Source organism: Taurulus bubalis (genome assembly GCF_910589615.1).
Source record: "Taurulus bubalis genome assembly, chromosome: 4".
NCBI classification, from domain to species: Eukaryota; Metazoa; Chordata; class Actinopteri; order Perciformes; family Cottidae; genus Taurulus; species Taurulus bubalis.
The window spans coordinates 21,894,068-21,919,619 of NC_136592.1; the positions used below are offsets into that span (position 1 = coordinate 21,894,068).

The 25,552-nt window shown below is 39.1% G+C and overlaps 1 protein-coding gene across 1 annotated transcript; it reads left to right on the top strand.

Moving 5' to 3' along the window:
* Positions 1 to 24,874, top strand: LOC306735736 (neuroplastin-like; the record flags this gene model as incomplete). Its single annotated transcript, XM_079217274.1, has 9 exons — positions 1 to 79; positions 9,812 to 10,159; positions 14,602 to 14,776; positions 15,893 to 15,987; positions 19,013 to 19,146; positions 19,340 to 19,613; positions 24,149 to 24,170; positions 24,284 to 24,357; positions 24,450 to 24,874. The coding sequence occupies 8 exons, from the start codon at positions 1 to 3 to the stop codon at positions 24,342 to 24,344; spliced, it is 1,188 nt and encodes a 395-aa protein (XP_079073400.1). The 3' UTR covers positions 24,345 to 24,357; positions 24,450 to 24,874.
* Between the last annotated feature and the right edge of the window lie 678 nt (positions 24,875 to 25,552).

A 25,552-nucleotide genomic window follows, 5' to 3' on the forward strand; every position in this document is an offset into this window, starting at 1 on the left:
ATGCATCCTAACGCAGTGATGCTGGCGGTGGTCCTCATTCTGGGCAACTTGATGCTGCCTTTCATCTCGGCTCAAAGCGGTAAGAAAGCAGGTGTGACCACCATTGTAAACAACGCGTTGAGGGAAAGTGACTTGACTTGCGTGAGGACGAAATGTTTCTAAAGAGGATTTGGAGAATGACTGCGTTAACGCCACTACTATAGTCCCACGCATCCCGACAAGGCCAGAGTTAGACGCCAGCACATGTGATTACATTACTGACAACCAAACGGAACTCTAAACGAATGAACCAGCAAGAAAACTGACTTTGTGACATTTTGTTTCATTTATTTTTTTGCAAGGTTATTTACTGTCAACTGACTGAGCAGGCTGTACTGTATGTGTGTGTCTGTGAGAGGGAAAACCAATTGAATATGTTTTCGAATGTGTTTTCGAACTGACGTTAAGTAGTGTTGCTGTGAACAAAGCTGAGGTATGTACCATCTTGGAATAAGTTCTGAATAATGACACAAATGGTAGTAGTAGCCTCAGGCTGCCAGTGTGCAGTGTGTATGGTCAAAGGGGGTTGGGTAGCAGAGTGTGTCAAGCAAGACTAAACTGCTATGGCTGCTGAGCTAGTAACATATTATCAACACCCAACACAGGCTTAAGACTTGTGCCTAAGCCCAGAGTGTGTAGGCCGACAGTAAATACCGAGCCCTTCTTGATCACAGTTATTGGGCCTATGCATCTTTTTAAATGACACAAATACCCCCTGTTATACCACATTTCCTGTCATGCTAGCTTAAGTTGATCTTTCTCTCCAGCCCAACCGATTCTGTCTGTGCTTTATTGCAATACGACACGCATACACAAACAACAGCCTTATTTAGTTAAAGGATTATCAAGTTTGAGCGCCAGTTGTTTCCAAATATTTGAAGACAGGGAACAAACAATGAAAGGGAAAAGAAGAGGCTTGTTTGGAACTTTATTTTCAAAAGTTCACCGTGCATTAATCATAATAAGTATGACATGATTTGGTTTAGGTACATGTCAGTACCATGCTGTTGGGGTGTTCCAGGCTGCCCTATATGACACAGCATGTCCTGACTTCAGAGTGTGTTGAATCACATCACCCAGAGGGGCACACAAATCAGCAGCCACTCATGAGATGAAAGTGGAATCTTTATTTGTTTTCTTCCATTTTTAAAAGAACATCAATGGGTCCCTTGAGCAACCCTGACATGATTGTGAAGATGCTGGCGCTTTGATATACAAATGGAACAATCACTTCCTGTATTAAAATAATTTAAGAAGCTTCAATACCCACGTGTCAAGACACGTGTGTTGACAAATCAATATCATTGACATGATATAATCCCTTTTTCAGAGAAAAATGAGGCAGGGATTTCAAATGTTAATGCTTAATGTCGACTTTGTCTTTTCTGTGGGATAATCGCAAACCCACTATGCAAGACTTAATAAGACATGTATTGTGATGAGAAGGTGGTGTAAAACCTCACTCTAGCGCTGTCCTACCTTTTATGGATTTATTGCTCTAATATTTGAAATGGGAAATATTCCCGAATATTTATGTCTAAACAAATAAACTAAGTGTAAAACATTGGACCCGTTTGTGCTGTTTTTGTAGAAAAACACAATATGCAAAAATGAAACAAAGCACAATAAGTAAAATCTAGATAATTTTACAAGAAAGCACAGAAACAACCTCCGTCTTCATCTTGTGAGGAGCCAAAGAAACTGAAATATCACAGCAGTTATATAACAAAATATTATCCCCCTGAATTATTTTCTTTCTTCTTTGTTAATTTCTCTGAGGTGCTTGAAGTGTGTGCACGCTCAGTGAGGTGTTCTCTGATCTTGCTATCTGGAAAATCAAATACCCAATAAGCCCTCCATTGTTTGACAAAGCTTAAGCAAAAGCATTCCAAACACTTCATGTGGTCTTTGCCCAGTGTTAGTGCCCACTCACTGAGGCGCAGGTCACACCACAGAAACCAGGGGTCAGTGGGAGACAGGCTGGTGCCACCACAGCACTACATGTGTGGGTGCTTAGTCTGTTTAATGTAGAAATCCTGAAGTCATAGCTAATCTACAGGCATTTCATGTTTCAGTAAATAGACCCAGCATTCATCACAGGTGTCAGCACAGTAAGAGGCTGCAGTTGGTGTTTAACACTGTTGGTAATACTCTGATATTTCCTCTCATCGCATGCATTCAAAAGCCATTTAATTTCTCTCTCACAGTTCAGATTAAAGTTAATAGGTGCATGGCACGGCCTCTTACGCAATCCTAGATTTTCCTGTGATTTTGCAGAGAGTTCAGGCAGCAGCGTGGGGGATAATAATAATTATAAGCACATGAGATGTAATCACTGTATCTCGGAAGCTGGAGGAATTCATGCCATTATTCCCTCATGTTCAGAGAAAAGTAGGCCTACTATAGGTGGCCAGTTCCTGCGACAGATATTTGGAGGACTGTAAATAGCATCCGTCCATTCTGCCTCGTTTCTATTTTTACCACAGAGACACAGCACGGAGAACTGTGGCTTTAAGGTCCTTTTGTGAAAGTGAATTCATTAACTCTTAATGGACGGCCTCCTTGTGCACAGCTGCACAGCCTTCTAAAGGCTGTCAACGATTTAAGCTGAAAGATGATGTGATCTTTATGCAAAGAAAATAGAGGCTGTTGAGAAGGTGGCTGGGGCCGACCTGAGGAAGTGCTTTTGTGTCTTATATAAGTTCCCCCCACGAAGCATGTAGCCTGCTCCTGCTGCCAACTTTGTTGTTGATTATCCTGTGTGAATCAAAACACGCAGATGATGGCAAGACCATGAAGACAACCTTTAGCATTACACACTGATATGATTACTTCTATGTTAAAAATGAACTATTTATATTTGTTTTCTGCCATTTAACTGTTAGCAGTTAAACACAACCACAAACATTGGTTCTTGTTAAGGTTACAGAACGTATAAAGGCACGATGTAGAGAAAGCTATACCCACATAAATTGCAATATACACTGCAATGACGTTTTTTCTTGTCAATAAGTGGCCCTCTAATTCTTTTAAGGCCAACAATGTATTTTCAGATAAGCATTTCACAGCTACATACCATTCAATCAATAGATGTATATGATGCAGCAGCTTGTCCATTATCATGTTTCTGTCTAAGCGCTGGACAAAGGCACATTTGTAAGTCTGGAAAATATGCTGTAGAACTCAAGCCAGCTCTTATACTGAGTCACGCCTGCCCACTGTGAAATCTGATATGGACCGAACTGATCAGCAGCATCAAACAGTATCAAACTTACTGCAGATATTTAGATGTGCAACTGTAAGGTGAGCAGTGTTTCTTTTTTTTCCTCAATAATGATTTTTAAAGGGAAGGATTTTGCTGATCATGCATGCTGTTTCTTTCAGCACCACCTTGCTTCACATTCATACATTACACACATTCACAGCTGGAAGTTCCCCAATTTAGCCACAGCCTCGTTCTGCCGTAAAAGCCAGCAGTTAAGTGTGCTGCCCAAGGGCAGCTCAGAGACAGAATACTCAAAGAGGTTACTTTCACTTACACCTGGCCTGATTTTTCCCATCCGCCTGAATATTTTAGTTAGTGAGCCAGCAGAATAAGATGTCAACTGAGGTTCAGAATACCAGGCTCATTTAAGTTAACAAATAGTAATATGTGGAAGTATATAGGTGATTTAGGAACAGCATTAATGCAACAGAACAACTAGTAGTGGGGGAGACTCTCCTGAAGGTGCAGCTCTTCTAATTTTAGTATTATTTTGTTACTTTGATGATGAGAATCAGTGTCCCATGATGCACCTGTCTCAGCGTGTCTTGGTTTTAACATCAAATCATTTGAATTCCCTTGTTTTGACCTCTGAAAGAGAAATAGGAAGTGCTCGCTGGTTGTGATTAGAGGATGGGATTAGAGCATTTCTACCCAGCACAGGGGTTATAGGGATTTAAATCTCATTAAACTGTTGCCTCTCTTCTGTGATCTGAATGACAGACTCAAGTATTACCACCAAAATGGAGAAAGTCGGCCCAGCGCCTTCCTTTTTCTGGAAATTCAGCTTGGCAAGTAATGGCAATATTTTGTCACGTTGCTTCAATGCAGTGACATCAAACGAGGTATCTGCTGTATTTCAGTGGTGTGGTGAAGTCAGCGAGGAAAGCTGTAACCACTCACGTCATCAGTGTGTTCAAGACTTTACATCATCACAGCCTCTCTGACACTAATTTAGCTGCACACCCCATATCACACCTTCAAAGTGTATATTCCAAACTCTTTTTGAAGTTCTTATATGAATAGTGTAAACTTCCTATTACATGACTTCGACACATTCAATAGCATTCTTCCTGCATAAGATGCCAATGTTGACATAACTACATTTGAATGTAGGGATAGAAAATGGCCTTTTAGGACTTATACTGGGTGTTTAGCATGAATCGGTTTACTAAACAAAAACTATGACATTAGTGCTGCTGCTATTACTATTTAGCAATTACCCACTGTCCAAGCATACATTGTTTTACATCAATCTGAGCAAATATAGACACATGTACTTCATCATAGTAAACATTAGAACAATTTATTCATTCAATTGAATTCAATGTATTCATAAAGTGATTTTGGTAATTCAGTTGCAAGCAGTGTATATGTGTTTCTAAAGTGTACTATTTAGTAAGCCAATAAAGATGTACTATATCCCAATGCATATTATATCAAATACAGTATGCCAAAAATATCAGGATGTCCTCCTGCATCTGTTCACATTTTGCAGCTTGCAAGCCAGCATGCTTTTCTGACTATTCTGACCCACAGTCGTCTGCTCAGTAGATAAATGAGCGAGAGTGTCAAAGTTTAAGGTGCAATGTATGAAGTGGTTTGTCCCAATTGAATACATACTCCATGCGATAGTACTTTGTAAGGGCAGCTGCAGTATGTCGTAAAGGTAAAAAGTATGCCATTTGAAACGCAGTGTATGTTTCAGCTGCCAAACAGCAACCATGTCTCAGTGTACGTGACATTTAGCTTATAGGAAATGCCTCTAAAACTCAGTGTAAATATTGTAGTATTTATGTAAATGGCTGGCAGTCATGTGCAGTGCACCTGACTCGTAGTTAATTAGGTATAAAATGCAAAACCACCACATATAGCCCTTTAGCTTGATAAATGTTTAACTTATTGACACATACAAAATGATAACATTGTGCACATTTAACATTATGATCAACAAATGGGTAAACCAAGGACTTCTCTCCTAACTTTATTTCAATACAATATTCAAACCCCCTAGTCTGTGACCTTTCCTAAAGTTGTGTTATGTAGCACTCTATAAGGGCCAGAGTTTGGAATTAACCACCGATAGAGAATGCAGTCAGTTTCATGAAAACATAATAAGGCTGACTCCATACAAAAGTATTTTAACAAAATATGAAGATATTGTGGCTGATCTATAGACAATCATAATAAATTCACACCAGTGTTCTCACGTAGGCCTAATGTAACATTTTCGTAGAACTGTGAGTGCATGCAAACCGTCCTTGAATGACAACTCCCTGACTCTCCTTATTTGTTTTGTGGCCTCTATTAGGGCAGAGTAAGTGACTGGTGACCTTGACACATTCCCAGGATAGCTTCGGCCAAAAATCATCAAGAATAACTGAAACACCTCTCTGGATATGGTTGGTCTTTACATTTCACCAAAATCTGTCACTTGACTAGGATGGACAAACATGAGTTTGTGGGACTTGTATATACTGCACTATATGTCGTAAAATATACAACTGCTCAATTCCTTCATCTAACAACAGTGAGTGAAAGATATTAAAGTATAGATGACCGTCAGAACTACATGATATTGTGAGTCATGCACATATCTGTCACAGTACCATGCAGGTACAACAAAGATGCACTCTAACCCAAACACACACCAACTGGCTACTAGCACACACATAACCAGTTTAGTGGCCCTTGGGGGGAGGGAGGTCCTACTGGCTGCCTCTGCTTATAGGAAGAAAGCTGACTCACTCACTCTCCGCCTGCATGGTGGTGGTGTGTGGCTGGCTGTCAGTCCTCAGGGGAGCTCTCCTCTCTACCTACATCAGTGGAGTATGTAGGCTGTAATGACTGTGACTTCCACACAGCCGAAGACAGAGCTTGTCACAGAAAACTACAGGTTATTTTGGGATTCTATCATGCACATGTCTCGATGGAGTTAAGTCAGACACAGCACTGCGAGGGATTTAATTTTTTTGTGTTAAATGATTTCATCTGCTGCATCATGTAAATGTTTGACCTTCTTGGTCTGATTGCATACCAGCCACCATACCAAACACACCTCTGGACACATTACATTGGAGATGTTGGCCTCATTGTGAAGTAAAATAGAGAAAAAACACAATGTCTCTTCTTGCACTAACATAGGTTTCAACTGACCCCTAATATAATTTTGAGAATGCTGCATTTAGTGGTGTAACACCCCTTAATTTGCTCTGTGACACTGAGCAGAGAGAACCCCCCACCACAGCTAGGTCTGTTTCTCTAATGAGAACTAATACTACCGGCATTCACTTATTTTGCTATTTTATTATATCCTTTGTCAATCTATGTGTTTGAGAGCTTGTTGTCTGCTGTTTTAATTTGCACGTACACGTGTACATTAACTGTGCAACGGCTTTGTCGTGTTGCCCAAGTTCACAAAGTGTCTTGCATCCAGCTTGTTTTCAGCAAGCCTTTGAAATTTATGAGAACCGGCTGGCTGCTTAGTGTCTTGTTTTCTCTGCCAGTTTAAGTTCGTTGTTTAAACAACACCACAATCGGCCTGCTCATTGGCAGAGTGTCGTCTGTAGTTTGTTCTGTGGCTATTTCTCCACACAGCCTCCCTCAGCCTGAATTTAAATGAAGTCATCTGTTCCTTTTTCCGATTAAATTTGCCATCACCTTGGAGGACATTCATCACTTATTTTAAAGCAGATACTATGCTGTGATTATGAGCACTTATGCACGGCTGACATTAGTTATCTGTGCCATGTGCCGAGCCTATTTACTGTCATAACCGTACTCATAGTAAAGAATGCCATAGTAAATGTTCTGTCAAACTGAAATATTGCTTTAACAGTGTAGGTGGATAGGCTTGGATTCACCCTCTGGGATTATGGGGTGAGCATGATGGGCCCAGATGTTTCCAGAGAAAAGAAACAAATGCTAATTACTCTGCATATCTCTAGGCATCGCACACGGAAACACAAGTTATAAGCGCCAGATATCCTCAGACACATCTCTTGCAGGAATACTGCATTTATTATTAGATTTATTTGCAAAATTATCCTCTCTTTCTTTCTTATCATCTAATTAATCTTCATGTGAGTCACAAACTGGTGTTAAGCAGAAGACTTGCCACCATGGCACAAACTAAAATCCTTGTATTATTAAGTATGTGAAGTCATGTGGCTGTACTCTGACAGCCTTTTTGAGTACAGTGCACAGAGAACAATGTACTGTAAACCCTCTAATGGTATGTATCTTCTTTCCTTTAAATTAAATATAACTGGCTTTGTTGTGGGGGAGAGCTGGATGTAGTTGTTTACACTCCTTCATCAGGCTTCCACAGGCTTATCTGTTCATGTGCTTATGATACATTACTTTGAGCAGGGCAGACAGATCTGGGAGGGCCTGTAAGCAGTAGTATTTAGACGCAACACACAGTCTAACACCCGAGAGACCACAGGCTCTTTGTTCCCATTTCCTCTACTACAATTCAGGGCAGAGTTAAGGCACTGTCTTCTTTTATTTTTTTATTCAAGCACTCGTGGTTTACAGCTGAGAGGTCTGCAAGGGGCGGCAGAGAACAGTGTCTCTGGTCCAGGTGATTTGTCATTAGATGAGGTTCATTAAAGCTGACAGTGTACTGTTGGGCTAACTACTGATGTGAAACAGGGTCATGAATCAGGAACAGGCACAGCATGGTACACTCACAGTTGTAGTAATAATGCTTATGGATCCTGTTTTCTTTTTAATTCCACTGCATTTTATATTTTAAATGGGTTTCCTGTTCCACAAGGCTGTAAAGTTATTAGGAAAAATGGGGGCTATTTGTACAACACTGTATAAGATGAAATGCCACCTGCATATTCAGTTTCCACCTTATATGAAGTCAATTTAGCTTGAAGAGCACAAGTCAGCTGTGTGTGGTTTTATCCTAACTCTCCTTTTCTACTGTGACCATAAATGACTTTTGAAAACCTGCTCTTAAAGTCCAGCTTATCCAAAATGAGAGCTGGCTGACCTAATTTCTGGCGTTACTAGCAGAAGCTGATATGGATGAAGAGATTAGGTTTATACATACATACAGTTACATCTATTTGTGACAATTTCTGTGAATTTATTTTAATAGGCATGTCAAGCTCTGAGAAACAAAGGTAAACCATGAACATTGGCATCAGTATATGTGATTGCATTAAGGAAGTAAAATATTTGTATGACAACACAAAATGCAGACCTTTAAAACTGATGTGAGCATTTCCCTTTCTAAAAACCCAGGGTCATTTAAGATGCTAGAATAGACAATAATTGCATGGGTTTCCTTCAGGAACTCTGGCTTCCTCCCACAGTCCAATGACATGCACGTTATGTGAAACGGTGACTCTAAATTGCCTGTGGGTGTGAATATGAGTGTGAATGTGTTTGTCCGTCTGAATGCATTAGACCCGTAACAGACTGGGGACATGTCCAGGGTGTACCCTACCTACCCATGTGTGCTGCTGGGATAGACTCCAGCACTCCAGTGACCCTGAACAGAACAAACGGGTGTAGAACATGGATTGATGGCTTATGAGACACTGTTGAATATCAACATATAAATGAAAGAAATCAAACAAACTCATACAAGCATATATACAATATAGTATTTCCAAAATGGAGTGACTGCTTTGTTAATGGCTGTGTTATGGTATTTTCCCAACCACAAATTAAAAACTTGTCCCATTGCCTGTTGCCAAAATGTCAAGATTGTATTGAGGGGTACCTTCAAACTGACAAACGTTCCAACATCTTTGGTGGAGGCTAAAACCTGCTAGTTTTACGACTGACAATGCTCACTCTACCCAGGAATACACTTAATTGTATATGTCTTAATTTCAGCAGGTCTAATAACTCATAAGTGGCATTTCTTCCTGTGACAGAGTGGTGTCAGTGAGACTTAAAGCTCAAGGTGAACATTTTCTAAGTCAATGATTTTGACAAATTATGTGATTTTCTATGCAGTGTTTTTATTCTGCAATGAAAAACTTGTGGTACCCTTGTCAGTGTTTCTCAATGGGGTCAAGTAGGAGTAGTGCCACTGATTGTTGCCACACAGGGAGGGTAGAAAGGGTGATTGGTCACTTACTTGAGAAGGCTGTCTGACAAAAAACCTTTAAGGCGACCAATTAAACTCAGCGAGAATGTGCAAATAGAGAGAGACAGAATAAAAGAGAAAAGGAAAGGAAACCAGCACTATTTGCTGGTATTGACTTCGGACTGGGTGGCTATGACTTGGTCTGACAGTTGTACGGCCTTAGTGGGCCAAGGAACCCTGACGCTGAACGGACTGCTAATCATTAAACTTTAATTTTTTCTTCTATCGATGATTTGATGCTTGCTTCTTTTTTATTTGCCTTTAATCATCAACTCTTTTGTTTGTATGTACTCTGATCTTATTTGATTTCCTTCTCCATCCCTTGGCCTTTCTGCACCTTCCTACTTCTTCTACCCTTTCCTTCCTTGCCATCCCGATACACTTTTCCTCTCCAGCTGGGTTTGTGAAGTCGCCAATGTCTGAGACTAAGCTTACAGGGGACACCTTTGAGCTGTACTGCGACGTGGTCGGCAACCCCACACCGGAGATCCAGTGGTGGTATGCCGAGATCAACCGAGCTGACTCCTTCAAGCAGCTGTGGGAAGGAGCCCGTAAGCGGCGGGTATCCATCAACACGGCCTACGGCGCCAATGGGGTCAGTGTGCTCGGCATCACGCGTCTCACACTGGAGGACTCTGGGACCTATGAGTGCCGGGCCAGCAACGACCCCAAGCGCAATGACCTCCGACAAAACCCTGCCTCCACCTGGATCCGCGCCCAGGCCACCATTTTGGTGCTACAGAGTGAGTGGTCTATGTCCTTTAGTACCTAGATGATGAACAAACTTCAAATTCCCTGTCCCAATCACAAACCTCGTACAAACCTCTCAAGAGCCCACCCTCAACACAGCGCTCACTGGCCAGACAACAACAAAACAAATACCACTAATGTTATTTATTCATTTTCTTTTTTTTAGGTTGCTTTTTGACAATCGTTGGTAGAAAAAAGTAGTCTAAATCCCTTATATGAGTGGTTGCCTTTTGTGTTCTGTTTTCAACTCATTTGTTTTGGTAAATATTTATGTTCTCTACTAAACTCCCTGTCTTCCTCAAAATTCCTTGAGCATCTTGTTGTAAAGAACCACAAACCCAGGAACTTGACCCAGTCTCTATCTACATTTCTGTCTTTCCTCCCACAACCAAACCTTTGTTCTTGCTGTCTTGTGTGTCCTTTTACAAGATTCTGATCATTATCTTTTTCTCTGTATCCTAATTTCACCCATATCCTGTTCCTGGATTTATTTGTGATACTAATTCCCTTAACATTATGTTGTGTCTCCTGTGTTACGTGGATTGTTTTATTTACTCCAAAGCCCTGCCCTGCTAAATGCAGCGGAAATCTAGTGGTGCTTTGAAGTAATGGTGCTTTTGATTCGGCTTTCTTACTCTGGGCACAGTGTAAATGGGTCTGTAAGAAGACACAAGGAGAGATCCGTTAAGGTGTAAAAGAGTGATTCCTGCTGTCAACTCTTTCCTGATAAAAGCAAACATTTTCTGCTTTCAAATAATTTGTGTGTGGTAATCCAATAAAGGATCAGACCACGTGAGGGCCTTGAGTGTCTCAGTTCTCGTTCAGATGTGGCAGAGATTTCACTTTTACAAAACAGTCTCTGAGCGCTGTGTAACCTTGTGCCTTCTCAGCCATTAAGTGTGTGACTGTGAATCAGTAATGACATTATATCCTTTAACCCTCTGCTCTATGCACACAAACATTTAAACAAACTGAATTTCTGCTGGATCTTTCTAATCTGTACATGCTTCAGTACTCTGCCCAGTGGAGCACAGGGACATGTGGAATGTTGTTCGTCATAGTGAAGCTCTCTGAGGAGCTTAGAGGTGTTTGATCCTTGCTGGCTCCTCTGATTGGACTGACAAATTTGTATTTCTGTGTGAGCACTATTTGATAAGGTATAGGGGCTAATGTAATTTAAACTATTATAGGATGTGCAAAGGAGAGCAGCCGTTAACCTGCAATTCAAGTCCTTACTAAATATATTCTGTCATTACTGAGGAGTAAATGTCCGTTACATGCATGTAATATCATGCAAGTTATTACATGTACATAACAGGCTAATAATAGCTTGTTGATCTGAATTTATAGTTTGTAGCTGGGGTAACATGCCAAAGTCAGATTGTCTTGTTGTGGCCGTTTGTTTGATTTAGTTTGTGAATGTTAATCCCTCTTAATCAATGCACCCAGAATCAGTGTATGTATGTAGTAATTCATTCCCATTACAAAAATAGGAATCTGAGTAAGTTACTGTCACGTGTTCGACAAGGTAATGATACCAAAATATCAGTTCTTGTGACATAGTATGGATAATATACTGAAGATACATCTTTTTAACATTTAAATTACTTTCTAAATGTGCTCAAAGTGATACCCAAATTATCATTTGAGTATGAAACTCTCAAAGAAAATGTAGTTTTCTTATTAAAAGAATAGTTTGACATTTTTTGGAAATGTGCTGTTTTTGAATGAGAACCACTTCAATGTCTTGAGAGTTGATTGTTCTTCTCATCTAACTCCTTGCAAGGCAACAAATAAGCATATCCCCCAAAGAACACCAGCTGTTTCCAGCTTTAATTCGTGTATTCATGTAAAATACAACTGATTCCAGCGATGGCCAGTTTTCAAAACGTCTGTGGAAACTTCTCGAACCACTCTTGCATCATTGTTGGTCACGTTACACCTCAATATGGCTAAATACAGTTCTTCAGTGTCGCACTGGCTTTTCATCAGCCTTAAAGAAATCTGAAATTCCCATTAAAGTAATTAATTTAGCTGTATTTTGGTGAAATTTCTGTTAGCAATGTAACTGATCATACAAATAGACATCAGAGGAGTAGATTGTGGTGCAGGAATGTTTTTTCGAGGTTTCTGGGCGTGAAAAGCGTGAAAAGCTTTTCATATTTGGAATTCCCCGTGGCCCATATGCATTCAGGCTGAACACAGCTGTAAATTAGACACAAGAATGCATTGAAAATTGCATATCCTTATGAGCATGGGTTCAAACCATTTAGCTCAACCACGTGCTCAGGAGGCCCACTATTCTCTCTGTGCCAGCACAGTTACTGGGACACAGCTACTGGGACATCTCTCTGGCACTCCACCTTTTGCATTGTAATGTGCTACAGTATCGCTTTGCCTCTTTTTACAATGATGTAATGCTCCCCTAAATATAGACTCTGCCAAGTTGGTTTCTATGTCACTGCTATTCCGTTTAATAGATCTAATACATCTTGGCAAAATGTAACAGAATAAAGCTCTACTTGATATTCAATCAAATCTATTTATCAATCTGTCAGTTAATCGGATACAATATCGATCTAAATTTAGCGCTGCATTTCAGTACCAACAAGAGGAGAGAGCATCACGTTTCACTACATCTTGACTTATTTGGAGCAACATATTATGTTTCGTTACATTCTGATATGGCGATACATTATCCAACTGTTACCACATTTTAAGTTCTGACAAGGTACCCTACAAACAACCTTCTGGTAAAATTGCCTGTGGTGGACCACTGTGCCGTGTTTGCTAAATGTTAATTTATGTACCTCATCTTGTGTGTGTATGCATGTCTCAAAGATACTATTTATAGTACATTTGGTTCTGCTTGGAGGGGGGAGAGACATGTAAGGGGGGAGGGAAGCGATATCCCCTCAGCTATTCACTATGCAGCAATGCTAAAAGAAGGTGCCATGCATGCTAATAGAAGATACTTGCAGGTTTCAGTAGCCCGTCCTTCTCCTCTCCTCCCCAATGCCTTGCTAGTGTGGCCTTGCAGCAGCAGCAGCCGGTAGTAGGATTATGATGCTTCTCCTCTCTGCTCCTCCCCTCGGGGGCTCCATCGTTGCCATGGTTGGCCCGCCCTGGAGGAGGAGGAGGAGGAGAAGGAGGAGGAGGGGCAGAGCAGAGGAGGCTTCCTGCTCACTACTCAAGGCAGAGCAAAGGGCGCCTCGCTCTCAGATGACACCTCCTGCTTCCCTGAACGTCCTTGAGAAATGGACCCTGGTATTGTTTAGCAACCAGTGTGCTTAGAAATTTAGAGGGTGAAGTAATGTAGGTAGTCATTCAGCCGTAACGTAAAATGTCAAAGAACTGTTCAGTGTATATATCTGCAGCTCAGATCTCCATGTATATGGCTTTATTTATCACATCTATATTCTGAGGACATTTACATGCAAGCTTAGGATCAGCCATCTTGGAGAGTCCATCCAGATTCCTCTGTTAAAATGAAACATAAAACTGACTGCAGTTATCAGCTACGGTATATCTGCTATCTGACTTTGTGATTGTACATTAAGAGGATTAAAAAAAGCATCTATCAGTACAGTGCTCTTACTAGAGATAGGTATAATCAGTCAAATTAATATTTGATTCAAGGCTGGCCGATAATTCAATAAGATAATTTATCGTCTTTCAATGGAATTGACAATTTATCGAGATATTGTGATACACGATAAAGTCGTCTAAACTGATAATAACAAGCACATACCAACTACAATTTCTCAGTAAATCTGATCAAATTCAGTTAAATCAAACTATTGTCTTAATCGGATTACTCTGTATTTATGTGCATGCATGTACATTGCAAAAAAAGTGTATAGCTGCAAATAGTTTCTCTATTATTTTACTTGAAACTGTTATGGTCATTTTGCACTAAAGTTCTTAATTCAATGAGAAAATACTCGACTAAGTACTTAATTCACACGTATACAAAACATGCGCCTGTGTTTGTTTCATATAGACTATTTATTTAATAAACAACTAGAAAACAAGTTCATAAAGATATAAATCGTTGACATATATCGTGATGGAAGATTTTGACCATATCTTCCAGCCCTAAAATGTTTTGAATTTTTGTTTTTCTCAATATTAGAGAGACGTTTTGTTGGCAGTTTCTCCTATCCTCATAATGTAGATCCATCCAGAAATACTGCTTAATCACTTATTTTCTAAAGATACATATTGGATATAAGGCTTTACAGCTGTTTCATGTTCGCATTATTTCTTTTGTTTATTTGTTGTGTGCACTTTTGTCTTCACTACATTGACACCCTCCTACACAGATCATATAAAAACAGCATACACCCTGCAGCTACTACATCATGTGAGGGAAACATTTGAACTGTGTTGAGCCTCACTTCTGTGATAAGGTTTGACTGTCTCTGTCTTCCAGAACCAAAGATCAATGCCTCTGATCAGACCATCCTGTCAGCGGACAACCCAATCAAACACATCTCCCTGCAGTGTAACCTCACCACTGCCCACACGCCCCACAAGGAGAGCTTCTGGGTGAAGAATGGACAGGAAATCAAGAACACACGGACAGAGCTGAGGAACACAGCATACAGGTGACAAACAGCTTTGCCTCTATGGAGTAAGTAGGTAGGACAGATTTTGGGACAGAAAGTGCTCCCAGCAATGGAATGAGAATGTACCTACAATGTATCTAAATGTTTTATGTAAAATGGAAGTGGCTTTGCAAGTTAAAAATAAAACAATGCTGAGGTAGTCTTGCATCGTCCAATCTCAAACAGTGGGGGTCTGGAGAAAGTCTTGTGAGGAAATGTTGGAAAGCATGACCTTGCTGAGAAAAAAAAACAGCACACTGATTGGATCTAAGTTCAAAATAAGAGTGTTACTCACATTTTCAGAAACAGTGACTCGAGTTTGATGTTCTGTTTAGATAACTGTCAATATTTGCTTGTAAATGGGTCAGACCACATACAATAAGCCGCCAATGTGCATGTCAGGCACATTTTTCCCTATAAACATGGGAGAGACAACAACTCGTAAAAGTTTGAATATACGCATGTCATCTTCAAGCCGTTACTGAGGCAATTTATAAAGACATATTTTTCTAATGTTTGATGGAAAATGCTTTGCTAGAGGGTTGCGTTCTTTATTATGAACATCTTTTTAAATCTCCAGGACGCTATTGTTTGATATCAATGTTTAAGTAACTCCTGACTTTGTCACCTGTTTTATTTATTTATATTTAAGAAAATTCCAGTATATCACTACTTTAAGCCAATTGTCGATATTTACCTATGCATTTGATGACACAGAAACTACCATAACCTTAAGTAGCAACTAGTTGTTAGTTCCTGCTGTCACACAGTATAATCACTGGAGTACAAAGCTACCGCCGCCCCCGTAGACATATCAGACTCTCCCTAGGCACAAGATGAGACCAATTGGTCACTTCCTTGTCACATTACATCAGCAATTCTCTGAGGATTACAGCTAAAATGCCTGTAGTGCCCTTCCCTGTAAAATCCAGAGCTGCTGCTTCGTATGCCAACACGTTATCTCCTGTAGCTTTGTCGGCCCCTTAAGCGTTTAGTCCAAACTAATTACTATAGTTCAACTGAGGTTAGTTTACTTAAATAACTTGACTACTTACAGAGTAAGTGACTGGTAAATGAAAGTTATTGAATCAGTTTGTGTTTTGCATTTTGTTGTAGAATCGTTAAGTCGCGGGCAGATGATTCCGGGGAATACATGTGCGTTTACACATTTGCTATGGCACCGAATGCAAATGCTACAATCGAAGTAAAAGGTAAGATTTCTTTTAACACACAACCTTTCACACATGCGTGACACAAATATCACAGAAAATGCCAATGTCTGACAATTGATTTACTTCACGATGTATTCAAATTCTGAAAAAAGCCCTGGTTGTAGATTTAGCTTTCCCCTCATCATCTGTGGTTTTCTACTGAGAGATGGAGAGATAACAGTGTCCCGCAAACGCCAACCATCCAAAGCAGTGTGAAAACGGTTCATGTCGACAAAGATTTGAATTCATCCTGTGCAGTGGTGATGACGAGGCAATCCTGGGGCTGTTGTCACTCTTGGCTTTCACTGAGAAGACAGTATAGCAAAATGGACAGGCACTGCGTATGCGGACCAAAGCCTGCAAACACCAAGCCCACTAGGAGGCATCCATAATAAAGGCAGTTATACACTTATGAACACTGAATTAAACTGACGGTTTAAGGTTAGCTAATTACTTTAAGGTAAAAGTACAGAAAGTTAACTGGGACAGTCGATGTAAGAGAAAGAAAAAAAACCTAGTCAAGGAACTACTGTGGGTTTCATTCAAGCTGACAGCAAAGCCATCAACTTGAATAAGGAATATTTTTTGAGAAAGGGCAAGAGAAACCCTGTTCAAGAGAAGCTTGCCTGTGTGTAATGCTTAAGCCAATTTGCCACGGCATAGCTATAGTGCATACTGAACATGCCCTGGCTCTTATTCCGCGGCTGTCTTCGAGCGCTGCCTGATTGCATAACATGGGTGATGACCGTGTGTGTTCTGCCTTCACTGGATTGTGAGATGATGGGACTCATCGGCATTCAAACTGAAGTGTTCTCGCCATCACTGAGCTTTAGGCCTCTGACTTGATGTCTGTCCCCTGGAGGAAAAAGTCATTTCCTAAACTAAACTGATGATGCATGCCCTTTAAATAGGCCATGGATGTCTTAAAACACATTAAAATATCGTACGATTTTAGAGCCGGTACTGGCTCTAAACAAAGCATTTTCTTCACTTCTTAAATACTCTTGTGATTTGCTAGAGGTGTTTGAGATCGTGTGTGACCCAGGTAGCAAGCCCACTGTTCTGCTAGCCAGCTTTGCACTGCGCTTCTGGCAGCAGTTCACTGAGATCCCTCGCCTACAGTGTCCTTGGCACGATCATTCTTGCAGGACTCAGCTCAGAGGCAACAGATGGAGGGTTCTGTGATGTTGTAGGATTAAGGCTCTGAATCCGGTCCCAGCCATCTCTGTGGCAGTAGTGGAGTTTATTGTCTGTGATACTAAGCTTACCACAGATACATATTTAGTACCTAATTTTTCTCAAAGTTTGTTAAATGTTGAGTACGTTGTGCCGACAAATTCACATTTTCACCCAGAAAACCAATATTGACGGTCCAAGTTTACACAATTTGACTTAAATCATCAAAATCAAAACAAAATATAGAAAGAAGGATTCGATTGGATGTCTTTTTAACATCTGATCCATCTGATCCATTTTTGTTCCTATTCTTTCTGACAGCTCTGACCTTGCTTCTCCTCACACGCCCTTCTCACATTCATACGCCACTTTATCTCTGTCTAGCACACACAGATTGATAATCACTGTAAATGTAGTCAGCAGTGTGAAATGGAGGTTTTCTGCCTTTTTTAGCACCACTCTGAGGGCGGTCTCTATGCTGTCTGTCACCGTGATAATACAGTCAGGATAAGGCACAAATGAGCTTGGCCACGCCCCTGCTCAGTGGGCACGTGTGCACCATAATTAGAGTGGGGTGATGTCACCAAAGAGCTCAGACCCCTCCTGCTCTATTATCTATGCGCAGCTGAAAAATGCTCACTCCAGGCCTCTCTCTTATCCTGCTTAATTGCATGGAAGGAATTATTGTAATTTTGAGGATTAGTGGAAAAGCAGGAACAGCTATCTTCCTGATACTATGCAGAGTTACAGGGAGAGTCTGTGTCTCACCTTTGGGAAATACTGTGTTCTATTGATGGTTCAATTTGACTTGGCATCTGTTGCAGCGCTTTATGACATATGCCGGCATTTATTTAATTTCTAACCTTTGTGTTGCATTTTTATCACCAGTTTAATTCATTAATCAGAGTTAATTTACACCGTTTTCCTTTGGCTCAAAATCTCTTTTGTGGGATTCATAGTGGAATTATTCTGAATGGGAACATCTGGAACCGCTCATATCATACTGATCCCTCTCTTCCCTGACCTCATTATGAATTGTATTGAAATGCTTTTATCTCAACCAGAGTGATATTCTCCCTTGCTGAGGTTTTGTGGTTGGGTGTACGTGTTAACTCAATAACTGTACACTCAAGATTATCCTTTTTTTAAATGAATAATTGTAGTCCAGCCCTACTCCTGAGCAAACCCCTGTTCTACTAGACTCAATTTAGTTTAAAAAATATGGTTTCTTTCATCTATCTTTCTGATATGCTTAAAAGTCATAATGGATTATTTTTGTCTATATTTTAAGGGGAAACACCCCAGGTGATTAAGGGGGATACTAAATATATACATAAATAAATGACTTATAAATGTCACCATGAAACTAAATGCCATGAAATTACCATGAAATTATCTTTTTGCAATACAAGTTTTCTGTAATTGTAGGTTTAAAGATGCATATGAGGCATTATATAATGCTATCAATTAGTGAATGTAGGATACATCTACAGTTTCAACTAGATAGAACACCTACATGTGTATTTTGGAGGATTTCTTTCCACTAGACTGAATAAACAGATTTTATGGAAGCAAAATGCCCAGGGTGTCTCCTTTTAAACTTATCAGGTATCAACTACTAAAACAAATAAGCTGCTTCATTGTATCAATATTGTTATATAGTCTCTTAATTACACTTCTTCTCTCTTAAATAGACATCTGAATAACACAAATCATTACCATAGCCAGAACAGCCAATCATGTTTTCCTTATTCATGCCATCTGGTAGGAGTTAAAACATGCCTTTGAATGTCTTGCTTCTGCCAACTCAGCTAATGATCCATTTTATTTATTTATTTTACCTTTCCAGCAAAACCTGATGTCACTGGCCACAAGCGAAGTGAAAATAAGAACGAGGGGGAAAATGCAATGCTTTACTGCAAGTCTGTTGGTTACCCACATCCCACCTGGACATGGCGTAAAATGAACGGAACATCATCCACGGTATATGCACATTCATATATAATATATACATATAGGCCTACTGTATATATACAGTATATGCATTTTAAAATGGAGACAGAGAGGCAGCTATTTAGGTACAATAGAGAGCATGGCATATATCTTCTCCAAATTAAGCTTTTTTTCTTTACATTTTCAATGTAATCAACTTTGAGAAATGGTCACTGTGTTCCAGGACATTGACAACTCCACTGGGCGCTTCTTCATCACCATCAGAGACAACTACACGGAGCTCAACATACTGCACCTGGATATAAACAGTGATCCTGGAATATACCAATGCAATGCTACTAACATGATAGGAAACACTGCTGAGACCACTATACTTCGGGTGCGCAGCAACCTGGCACCGCTTTGGCCTTTCCTGGGTGTGCTCGCAGAAATTATCATCCTAGTAGTCATCATCGTTGTGTACGAGAAACGCAAGAGGCCGGACGATATTATTGATGGTAAGTAAGACTTTTCCTCTGTTATAAGCAGTAAGCACTAATAAGTAAACGATGAAAATATGAAAGTAGATATGACATTATTTGGGGTCAATTTACAGCATTCCAATTTGAAACTTTTGAGAGGTTCAAGTTTAAATTTGTCTGGTGTCTGATCTTTGCTTTTAAGGAAATGCAATATTTTATAAATACATTACTGTACATACAGCCCTGAAACGCAGATAAAGGCTAAGTTTGAATTATGGTCGATCATTAAAGATTTGCTTTGAACTATACGATAAGAAATTAGTACAATAAATCACAGAGTAACTCTCTTTTCCAAAATAACAATGGCTGTAAGGTTTAATGTCATCAAAAGAGGAGCCCATTCGATTTTAAGCTACTGAGATGTTAAAAGATGCAAGAATCACAAGGTTGCATCTGCTCTCAGAGGAGATCTGTAGTGGCAAACTGTCTATCAGAGGGCTTGCTTCTCGAGCGATGTGGCGACAGGAGAAAAGGAGAACATCGTCATGTATAAGCCACATATAAGATGCATATGAATAATTTATAAATCTACATAGGTACATACGTATACAACAGAGGGCACACGGCACACGTTTCCAAGGGTTTGGCTATCTATGTGCAGTGCTAAATGCTAATGGTAACGGCACGTGTTTCCATGTTGATAGCAGTGTACCAGTGTTCATAAACGTGAGGTTATCAGCCTGTAGCTATAACACATATCAGTCCGTCTTATGTAACTTAATTGGTTACTATTCTTTTCCCCTTCACTTTCTTTCCAAATGGCAACTTAATCTAAACGGGTGGTAAGTGAGATATCCTGCATGGTTTTGGAGATTTTCGTCAATGTGTATGTTCTTACGAGCCTACAGTCCATCCAAAACATTAAGATCTTTGCTGACATTTGAATACAGTATAAAGTGTATTTCATTTATTGTGTAACGAACATGTGTCTTCATTTCCCTTTAGGAAATTAGGTTGAACCCTTAAGATCCGACATGTTTCCACAGGAGATAGTCAAATGTTTTACATGGATTAAATCTTCAAAAAGCCATAATATTGATATTAAAAGCCCGAGCACAATTTTTTTAATAAACATACAAATATTTTTGTTTTTAAAAATGCTTGCCTGTACTAGTATTATAGCAGTCTTAATGTTACAGCCCAACCTAATCATGTGCCTGAAAGAAGTGAAAAACAATTAAAGCATACACCTTCAGGTGTGGGACTAGAAGCTAAAGGGATCCACTTTGACTGTGTTCACAAAAAAAAGAACATTCCTCAAAATTAAATTGTACTTTTCCACATTCAAATCCAAACTGCCTGCATGCCTTTTTTCAGTGCCACGCATATTTAGGTTAGCTGTGTCCCCTGCTTGCTGATTACCCCCTTCTATGTTTATGATAACATGATGATGACGACCTAAGACTTAAAACAAAAACCCACAACTTTTTTCATCTTTTTTTACACACTGTAGATGGGCATGTAGACACATCTAGCCTAGAAATATTAAGGCTGTAAAGTATTAATTCAATAGGTACTTTACTGTTATTCATACGTAAATGTGTAGTTCTCTTAAACAGGATGCAATGTAATCTATAGAATAAAAGAAAACACTTTAGCATTACGGCGCTACTTGGCTGTTGGAACACAACACACACCTCATAGTTCCCTTACTGTATTATAAGTGAGGTTACATCCAAGTGTCTGCAGTCTGGGTCTGAACATTATGCCAAAATATCAAAGACACTAACGTGGCCAAATAATTCAAAAGTAAACACAGGAAGGAAAAATAATGAATTATGGATTTGGTTGATTCTGTCAACATACATAACCAATTTGTGCATTTATTCTACCTAATGTTGTTTTTGGTCTAGATTTCCCTGCATAAGATCAGCTTTTCCATTTTACCAAAGCAATGGCCCGTGAGCTCCAGGAAGCAGACAAAACCACACGATAAGAATGTGACAAGATGAAAATGTCTGGAAAGCCCAGAGGCGTTTCCAGTCACCACAGGTTGTGTTTGACCTCTACTCATGTGGCTTTGTCTTCTTTTCATTTTGGAATAAAACATGAACACAAGCTACATACAAAACCTCAACTAATATGAATCACTCTAGACTCTACTGCAGAATTCAGCTTCAGGGTACATCTCGCTTTGTATTTACCTACCGTGGGAGTTGTCTCAAATTGTAATTGTAGTTTAAACAAAACAAGATTTATTTAATCAATTGTGTGAGGAATATTAAATAAATGAACTTCTTTGCGACGACAATGTCTTGAAGTGTTCATCAGGTGTGATGCTCCATTCTCTTCCTCTTAACTCCACACATCTACACTTTAGGCAATCACACAGAATGGCTTAGGGTGACTGACTTACAATGTGCCATTTAATGTGGTTAAAAATAGTTTAAATTAATGCTTCATAATCAAAATCCACTTATTAACCATTAATGAATATAAATATCAGTTGCAATTACATAATATGAACATATGAACAAATTATGTATTTTTACTAAGTGCTGTAGATCAGTTTATAAAAGCTACTGGAACCCATTTCTAAAGTTGGAAATATATTATTAATCACTGTCCATAATTTAATGTAGAATGTATTTCTGTACCGAACCAATAAGACACTATGGTGGTTTAACTGCATCTATACTAATTCCTCATCTCCAATCAAATTACATTAGTTTATCATATAACATTATCTGTTTGTGACCTGTTAATATACTTTTAAACCAGATCATTAGAAGAAAACAAATGTTTACTACAATATGTATGATTACATGCACAAACACGAACAACATAGCTCAAGTAAGCACTTTGCATGCCCTCTAGTTTGGTTTTATCTACCAGAAAAATGAAGCGATTAAGGTGGATTATATTTGCCATGTTTATGTCATTCAAATCAGGAATGAGGACCCCCAAGCTCACGATGCACAGCCTCTCTAAAATCTCCTTTTAGCATCCTGGATTCCCAGGGGTTTTGGCCCCTGTCTGCGTGCATTATGAATCCTGGTCTCTTGATGGCTTTGCTGTGTTTGAACACTGTTATACTCCAAAGCCGAGGGCTCTGAGGCAGAGGCTGACATTTCTACTCTGTGTTTCAAAACCAGTTGCTAAAATTACAAATTTTGCTGTGTGATGATTTGCTAAATCCAAACAAATCATGCAAAAAAACTTGAATAACTTACACAAAAATAAGTGAACGCACTACAATGATTAGCAATGTTCAACCGTCAATCTCGCACAGTAGAAACCTGTTATTTGTTGTGTGCTTGCAAAGGCATTATAGTAAACATAGCTTTCGTGGTGTGAGGTGTGAAAACGGTTCCTCCTCCAAGTGATCACAGAACCATGTGTTTTGTCTAACATTATAACTGCCATAATCTGCTCCATATTACTGCCTTGGAATGCTGCTAATGCTGAGTATCTCCGACTTTTAATTGCATGGAAAATATCTCACTGTAACTGGTTACTTCCCTGTTGTCACATTTCCATCTGTATGTCATACACCAACCATCTTGTCGACCCTCAAGGCTGTGTTTTTTGTTTTAACTAACTTGTCACTCAATGCAACAATGTTCACAAGTTCCTCTTCCTGCAGTGTTTCTTACTGTTACATTGCACTGTTTGTTATGTATTGCACTGCTGTGTGATGAGTGAGAATCAGAGAATTTCATTTTGTAGTCCAATTGACAACATTTCTACTTAAAATATGTATTTTTCTAAATTGCATGGTGGCAATCTGAACGGAATTAATGCTGCGTAAAGAGATATTATCCACTGTGCACTGCAGATAATTGATGCAGGGATTCATGTTTTTATGCCAAGTCAGTCACAATGTCACACCCATGTACACCCATGTACCCATGTGTCTGCAGTCTAGGTCTGAACATTATGCCATACTCGGCTCTTTCAAAATCACTCTGAAATTGCTGAGTGTAATTAAAAGATGGCTTTAAATGAGCCATCTGTAACCCTCCTACACATATGCTTAGTTTGAAATAAACAGGGACCCCATGGATTCAGAGAGCATACAAGGTTATGTTTTAAATACTTGGCGTTAAAGATGTGGTTATTTAAGAGACCATACCAGAATGTTTTCATTTTTCACATTTCGGCCCTTATACTACAAATGTCACAGCCATTAGCAGCTTTTAGTGACCGAAAACCTTTTTTAATGCAAGAGCCTCCTAAATTCTGTGTCTGCTGCTTAGTGCTTTCCTTCTGAGGCTTGTTCAGCAGCTGACTCCCATGCCTGTGATGTCAGAGCTTCCCACCAGTGCACGACTCTGCCACACTAGTATTCAAGTATTCAAAGCAATCAGTGCTTTCATCGCACAGTATTTGTTCCTTTAAGGATTTTGTAATCTCTCGTAGATTTCAGGTTTCTGAAAGTGGATTTATATGAAAATAAAGTACATATATTTTGCAGTAATTGTGCTGAAACATGCAACACGGATATTTTGCTTTTCTCATATTTTGCTTCTTTGTTCTGCTTTTTGTCTTGCTCTCTTCTCATGTCAAAGATGATGAACCAGTCGTACCAACGTAAGTAAATAAATATTCCTATTTCTACATATATGATCTGTACAGAAATACTGGGATTTGAATCGCTGAATTACCTGTAGGTCACTAAATCATAACTCGTTTTCTTTCCGTAGGAAAACAAATTCCACAAACAACCACAAGGACAAAAACATTCGCCAGAGGAATACAAAATAAGCAATTTACTCAAGTAAGACACTGTTGTAGGGGATGTGGGCTAAATATAGAACTCACTGTGAGGATTATCCATGGTCACGCCTTCTCTTGATTTTCTCTTCACAGACAAAATGGCTAAACTGCATTTTTGACAACATGAAGGTATCAGAGGTGGATAGAGCTCCGGGCAGTTTCGAGAAAAGCAAATCTTGTCTCATTTTATGAGAAACAATATCAGCATAACACTGGCAACAAAAAGAACATAATGGCTGTCTTAAGCATGCCTTATTCAGTCTTGCGAGGAGATTTCAGGATGACGAATAATGACGAAAAACCACCACAAAGGTGTACACATTTTTAATGTGCTGTTGATGTCTCCTTTATTAATTTTATCATACCCTCAAATGAGGTGATCCCTTTTGTATTACATATCATGTACAATGCATGCAAGATAATTACGCAATAGGATACTCAGAATAGACATTTTCTGTTGTTATCCCTCGTGTGGCTTTTTTTGCATCTGAAATGACCTATGTTTTTTATGGAGTTATCCTTATAATACATTATTATTATTATAATACATTATATATATATATATATATATATATATATATATATATATATATATATATATATATATATATATATATACATATATGTTAGTTTTATTCTTGAGAATTTGTACAGCATATCATTGTCAGTTAACTATGTTTGATTTTGTGACACTGAGTCCACTTTATTGTGAAGCAAGGGCTTCAATGGCAGTATTTAAATTTAATTGAGAGTGATTACAGAAAATGACTTATGTGTGTTTAACTATTTAAACAAAAAGTGTATTATTATTTTTTTCTTTCCAGAGTAACTTAGGTGTCTTGTATATGTTGAAGTATGAGTGTTCAAATGATAGGAAATCTTTAAAAAATATTTTTTTTATATTTCCCAATTTCATTAATTGGTTTATTTTTGTTTTTCTCTAACTGTATAGCATGGCTATAATCCTATGCAATATGTATTCTTAAATAGATATATGGAGGGCAGTTTGTTTTACTCAGTGAAGCTTTAATATTGTGGGATCACTTGGAAGCTGGCATAGCAAAATTCACTGCTGTAGCTGCATGACTCCTCTTTCAATACAATGTATCCATGTGTGTTGCGGTGGAAATGGACCTGCATTAAGGTGGGAAAAGAGGAACCAGAGTATATAGCCACGATAAAACATATGAGTGAGA